The sequence below is a fragment of the Terrapene carolina genome, unplaced genomic scaffold (assembly GCF_002925995.2).
Source record: "Terrapene carolina triunguis isolate 2854851 unplaced genomic scaffold, T_m_triunguis-2.0 Scaffold88, whole genome shotgun sequence".
Lineage (NCBI taxonomy): Eukaryota > Metazoa > Chordata > Testudines > Emydidae > Terrapene > Terrapene triunguis.
Genome location: NW_020664439.1, coordinates 40,791,582 through 40,798,676, shown reverse-complemented (window position 1 = coordinate 40,798,676; position 7,095 = coordinate 40,791,582). Strand labels below are relative to the sequence as shown.

The 7,095-nt window shown below is 43.6% G+C and overlaps 1 protein-coding gene across 1 annotated transcript in view; it reads left to right on the top strand.

Annotated features, from left to right (window-relative positions):
* The window catches only part of PEX5L (peroxisomal biogenesis factor 5 like), a 129,437-nt gene extending 127,805 nt beyond the window's left edge, over positions 1 to 1,632 (top strand). Inside the window, exon 14 of the mRNA XM_026649979.1 lies at positions 1,428 to 1,632. Coding sequence (XP_026505764.1) covers positions 1,428 to 1,632 — 205 coding nt within the window. The remainder of the gene's footprint in view (positions 1 to 1,427) is intronic.
* The last annotated feature ends 5,463 nt before the right edge of the window (positions 1,633 to 7,095 follow it).

Genomic DNA, 7,095 nt, shown 5'->3' with positions numbered 1-7,095 from the left:
GACGGCAGAGCGATCAGGGATCGATTTTATCGCGTCTTCACTAGACGCGATAAGTCGATCCCAGAAAACCGATTGCCTGCCGCCGGACCCTCCGGTAAGTGTAGACAAGCCCTAAGACTCTCTTATTCCAGAATAAGAGCATCCACACATGCAGTTAATCAGGAATAATTATTCCAGAATAACTCCCCATCTAGACAAGCCCTTACTAGGGAAGGGGTGTCTTAACAGAACGGTACAGTACCTAATTTTCTGTAACACTTACACAGTACAGACAGCTTTCAAAACAGTGATTTCGGGCCAGATCCTGGAGTATGTTCAAAGGCAAAACTCATAGCCCTTCAGTATACTGCCAAACCAAACCCAACCATTCAAAAATCATGAGTCAGATGCCAAGAAAAATCAGGAGATTAAAAAAAAAGATGTTGGGTTCTATTTGTTTGTCTTCTGGTTTTTGAACCTTTAGGACTACTATGTTCCTTTTTGTAATTATTTCAGGAGGAAGCCAAACAGTTTGGTTTATTTCCTGGAAATAAAGTCCCACATACCCATTTACCATTAAATGCATATTCTAGGCACTTGGTTTATTTGAAAGTGGGGGTTTTGCCCTTTAGTGGCTTGGGTGGGGACCAGGAAGGGGCCGGGCTGATGCTTGCCATCAAAATGCCTAGCCAGTGGACTGGTGTGCCAGCCAGCCTTGTTCGCTTCTATCTTAGGTTTTTATATGGCCCCATCAGTGCAGTCTCCAAGCACCTCACAGTCATTAAGTATTTATCCTCACAACACCCTTGTGAAATGGGGAAGTGCTATTATCCCATTTTACAGAAGGGCAACTGAGGTCCAGAGAAACTAAGTGACTCATCCAGAAAATCTGTGATGGAGCAGGGAATTTAACCTGCGTCTCCCAAGTCAGTACTCAAACGACTGGATCATCCATACACGCCTATCAGATCATAAAACAAGACGGTCTCTCTCCATAAATCCCTTTCCTGTAAGTCTATGGCTCAATATACATTTCATACACAGACCAGGTTCTCTGTGTGAATCAAGGGTAAAATCCAGGTCTGTGTAAAAAGAGTCCCAAGTGTCAACAATACAATTAAGATAACAAGGCACATGTATAATGGAATTCATAACCACACTAAGGAGAATTTCCCCAGGCACTTGAGTAGGTTCATCTCTGCATCACTACACAAGTGCAGCCTTTTTGATACATAACAATGAAGTCTTGCAGCAACACTTTTGTCCAGAATTGTTAAAGGCAGATCAAGCAAGAATACTACAAAGAGATTGTGGTCTCCCATGTTGTCAGATAATGTGTTTGATTTTACTGTAATGCCTTAGAAGGAAGACAAAATATACTTTATTTTTTAAACAAAAGAGATTATGTTGTAATATGCGGATGTTGCCTTTCTTTCCTCCCTCCACAGAGAGGCTGTCAGCAATTTTCTCACTGCTCTCAGTTTGCAAAGAAAAAGCAGGAATCAACAGCAGGTTCCCCAGCCGGAAATTTCAGGCAATATCTGGGCAGCTCTCAGAATCGCTCTGTCTATGATGGACCAGCCAGAACTATTTCAAGCCGCTAATTTGGGTGATCTGGATGTTCTGTTAAGAGCTTTTAACCTAGAGCCATAAAAAAAAAATATTTGTATTAGGAAATACAAAACTCTTTCATTACCAGTTTCAAAATGACCAAGAACACTTTCCAAAAGATCGTGGGCCGTAGAACACTAGGGGAAGTTCTACCAGACATCACCCAATTCCTGGAACTCTTCAAAAGCACAAAACTTTGTAAATACTATTGAACTCAAATGAAGGATTAAAATGAACAGCAGCTAATCTGACAAAGACCTGACCTAGATGAAGCAGTCATACCTGAAGAACCTTCATCCCATGCAAGATATGCATATATATACACACTCACACCTATACAGAGAAAATATATTTAAGACAAAACCTAATAATCATTGTTGCACATTAGAGTGGGAAGCAGCACATTGAAGGAACCTTATTGCCCATTGCACTAAATTGACACCGCACGCCCCTACAATGTGGAGTCCCTGTACTTTTGTTTGTTTGTTGGCCACTCTCTTCAAGGTCCTACTTCCACATAGCTCTGACAGGAGGTACATGTATGGTAAATATATTTTGTGATGAATATATTCGCTGGCAATCAATAAGGGCTTTGTTTGTAAAGGTACCTTGATTCAATTTTACTTTTGGACCTAATTCACAGGCCCTCGGAGATGGAATTCAAGAGGAATTCTGCACATGGAGGATTTACAGGGTTGGGCTCTTTATTTACTAGAGGGATGAGCTTTGTAAGCAGAAGCAGTAATTTGCACTAGAATTGTTGTTGTTTGTACCAATTACGGCCCCAATCCTGCAAAGAGCAGGACTCTGCCTATGTGGAGGTCCTGGTAGGTTTCAGGCCTGTGTATGTGCATAAGCACTTTAATCTTTTTGTAAATGTATGCTGTGCTTTTATTTATTTTTAAAGTAGGAACAAAAGATTTAAGGCGATATATATATATATATATATAGCCATGTTGGCATAAAGGACCAAATATAACTTCTTGACACTAGATAGAGAGCTTTCCAAATCCTAGTGTTAAAAATGCAAATAGGGTATCAATTATAATCTCAAGTGAATAGAATATTTATTATGCACGTACCAGTAGTTTCACACACACACAAAAATACAGATTAACTGGAGGTAAATGTCATCTTAGAAAAAAAAATGAATCTCTTCCTTCAGCTTTCCGCAGGAACTAAAGAAGAATCTGTTTAGGAGCGGATGTCTACAGACCATACTCTGGGGGAAAACTTCCACTGAAGTGTAAAGATTTGCTTGAATAAGATCTGCAGGACAGGGGCTATAGAGGTTGATCCTGCTCTCACTGAAATCAATGGCAAAACTCTGATTGACCTCAATGGTTGCAGAATCAAGACCTTAGTTTTCATCAGTGTTTAAAGCTCCTACGATACAGCCTGAATCTACAAGGTTCCAAATGCTTCCTATGAAGTGCTGAGCACTTTCAAGTCCGACTTCAAAATGAGTTTTTCAGCACATATTAGGGATTGGGTACAATGCACATGTATAACACAAAGGGCATCCATCCATCAAAGACAGATTTATAGAGTTGTACAGAGTTAATTTTCAAGCATTGTGGGTTGGGTTTTTTTTTTTAGTACTTTCTCTAAATAGTGAAAAACATTTTTACATTAAAAATATACTGTGTTGGTTTGTGTTCAGGAATGGACGGGACAGAGTAGCTATTGCAGGTGAAAGCAGGGAAAGTAACACATTTCCTATAAATGAGATTTTAACCTCCCCTCCCCCCGCTGCCCCCAAAGAGCTGTATCAAAAAAGCCACTGCATAGATTGTAGGGCAAGGGGTCTATTTCACTAGTACAAATAAAAAGTTTCTTGCAGTTGTTTCTTATTTTGAGCAACCACTTAAAGGAAAACTCCTTGTTTAGCTATGCCAGAAGGAGGACATTGGATGTGGTTTAATCAGAGCACAATTTTATTCTTAAATGTCTGGGAATAGCCAGCAGATAAAAGTGTACAGTGCACATGATTCCATAATCATTTCAATATACACCTCTACCCCGATATAACGCGACCCAATATAACACGAATTCAGATATAACACGGTAAAGCAGCGCTCCAGGGGGGCGGGGCTGCACACTCCGGCGGATCAAAGCAAGTTCGATATAACGTGGTTTCACCTATAACGCAGTAAGATTTTTTGGCTCCCGAGCACAGCGTTATATCGGGGTAGAGGTGTATACCCCAGGGGGTTTCCATCAGCCCTGCCCCTTCCTGGTCCCCACCCAAGCTGCTGCTGGGACCTCACCATTCCCCCCACACACCTCGAATGAGGGTGGGGGGAGGCTATGAAGGAGGAGAGGTTGGCTCCCTGATGTTTCAGTCATAGGAGCCCTGAAACCCCCATCCTGTTTCTGCTCCTTTAAGGAATACGTCCTTTAAATCCCTGACTAATCCATTTTATCTAATCACTGTATCCCTTGCCTATGGAGTACTTGCACTGGACATCTCCCCAATGTTTACATAATGAGTTGCAACACCATTCTCCTTTCATGTTTTCCCAGCTAAGCCCCCCTGAACCTGCAATGGCAGTGGTCCACAAACTGTGGGGCGTGCCCCCTAGAGATGCACAGAGGAACATCCGGGGGTGTGGCGGGCCCTGTCCCTGGGGGAGGGGGGGAAGGAGCACTACCCAGCCCTGCTTTGCCCCCAGCTCCGCTTTGGCTCTGTTCCTGCTCTTGGCCGGGGGAGCGTGGCACATTCCATTATTGGTAAGTGGGGGGCAAGAGGAAAAGTTGGGGTACCACCTGCTATGGGAAAGGTAAAAAAAACACTTCACCTTGGCCAATCTGGCAGTGAGGGGCAAGTTCCTTTGCAGACACCCCCCCCCCCCGAGAAAGGCGTGACTAGCGCAATGCCCACAGTGGATCCTGACAAAACCCAGTATTTCACTACTTCCATGGGTGGGAGGGTAGGTGCTGCTCTGGTTGGTTCAGATAAAAGAGGGCTTTTCATGCACCGGCACGGACCTATATAGTCCCCCACCTCTTTCAGTCACTGGGGGGAGAGGGAATAAGTTAGCTGACCTGGTCTGCGGCAGCAGCTGAAAATAACTCGCTGGCTTTCTAGTGCTTAAAGGGGCACACACCTTTTCCAACAAGCCAGACAACAGCCCCCACCCCTTCATGTGCAGTGAGATCATTATCCGATATTGTAATCCCAAAGAGTAAGTCAGTAACTAAAAATCATCAGTTAAGAACGTATCATTAAAATAACAGCCCCACACAGAGGTGCACCACAGAATGGAGAAATGCTGAAACAGTGGCAGGTATTTGTAAATAAATATGGGTATAATAACGGACAACTGCAGTTTTCCTTTAAGCAGTGAATACCAAATACTGGCTGGGAAATCTTTTCTCATTTTAGCTGAAGCAGGCTTGCTAAATTCATATCAGCTGACAACCGTTTTCTCTTTTGCTTTGACAGTGATGTATGATGACAATTTTCAGCTCTCAATGAGGCAGAGCAGAGGGTGTCCTGCAATTGAAATCTGGAAAGTGTGTTTTTTTGGGTGGTAATAAAGGAAGGAGGCAGCTCTGGATAGAGGCAATAGAGCAAAGGCATAAAAGCTCAGATCTAGCTTTTTGCTCTCCCATCACACAAGTTCTTTCAGAACATCTCTGTGCGGATAATTATATTACTACAAATCTGGCAGATCTAGCCCTGCTGAAGTTTTATTTTTATGCCATCCAAAACAACAATTTAACTGCCTGAATTTTTGCAGATAAAATAACAAGGTTCGTTTTCAAGACTGACAGTACTTCACAATACCTTTGGTTTTGGACCATCTATTAGTAGAGTGGCTACTTTATTACCTTGTTTTTAAATGTAGGGTCCTGGTTACACCCCATGATCACCACCACTGAAAAAGGAGGGAGGAAAGCAGATGTCTACTGATTTAACAGGGGAGACCTAGATCAAATCTGTATTCCCCTGGTCATATACACATACAATTGACATTGAGAGTTGCATGCACAAATCTAGAGAAACCAAACCTGCCTCCCATAGGCATGTAAGGACGCCAAATTAGCAGAAGCACTGCAGTTCTGCAGTACATGGGGTTTACAGGCTACTGAGTGACCAGCTAAGGGAACTGAATGGCCAACTGAGTTGCTCCTAAGAGGCTCAACCCCATGCTTGCTGTCCAGTTGTGTATGGCCAGTGGATGCCCAACTGCATAGATTCACTGTCCAAAACTGTGTAGGTGTTAGGGGGTAAGTTGAAGCAGGAATAAATGCTATAACAGCACATGGATTGTAGTAGTAGCCACAGAGCAGTAGAATTGGCGCTCCATGCCCTGCTAATAGAATGTTTGGGGGAAGGGACACAAAGAATATTCAGGCTCTTTACTCAGATTTTGCATTTGGGCCTTAATACCACAGAACATGGTGAGTAGAGAAATAGAGGGGGAAACTGGAACGACCAGAAAACAAAGGGAAGCTCCACAGAAAACATATAAGAGATCAAATAAAGGCGTAAGAAAGGGAATGGGGAAAAAAGAGACACAGAAATATACACAGAGTTTAGGCAAATCACAGCCTCCTTGGGTCCCTCATTTACCCCCAGGTGTGAAAAAGGGGAAATAATTCTCAGCCACCTTTGTGATATCACTAGATGAAAAGCACTAGGAGTGCAAAGTATTGTTATCTTGCTGCCTATTTGGTCTGTTGTGGGGCAGGTCAACAGTTGGGTCAATTGTGAGAAAGCTAAAAATAATTGTTGAGAGTGCAGTGAGCTCAGCTGCAACACAAAATAGCAATTTCACATTGTGACCGTTGCCTCTCTCAGCAGGATGGAGAAGACACCTTAGGGACAGGGTCAAGAAACTGTCGTCTGACCCAAAATGGCAGTGCTTCTTTGGTTTTTCTTAATCCCACTTTCCTGCTTTCCATTCTCATTACTCTCCTGTTTCTCCAGAAGAGATTCGTTACCTATCTAGGTGATTAATTTATTCTAAGGTTTGGAGTCTTTCCTATATAATATGTATTTCATGCCATTTAAACCACATTCCCGGTTGCAGAGCCTTTAGGGCAGTGGTTCTCAACCAGAGTCTGGGACGCACTGGGGGCCCGTGAGCAGGTTTCAGGGGGTCTGCCAAGCAGAGCTGGCATTAGACCTGCTGGGGCCCAGGGCAGAAATCCGAAGCCCCCACCACCTGGGGCTGAAGCCCGGGGCTCCAAGTCCCGCCACCTGGGGCTGAAGCTGAAGCCTGAGCAACTTAGCTTTGTAGGGCTCCCTGTGGCATGGGGCACCGGGCAATTGCCCAGCTTCCTACCCCTTAATACCCGTCCTGGCTTTTATATGCAGAAAAACAGTTGTTCTGGCACAGGTGGCCATGGAGCTTTTATAGCATGTTGGGGGTCCTCAGAAAGAAAAAGGTTGAGAACCCCTGCTTTAGGGTATTGGTGATCTTACCACAGATCTGCTCTGACAAAATACTGAACACCCTCAAATCCTGTTGTCTTCAATGGGAGTCAAGGGTG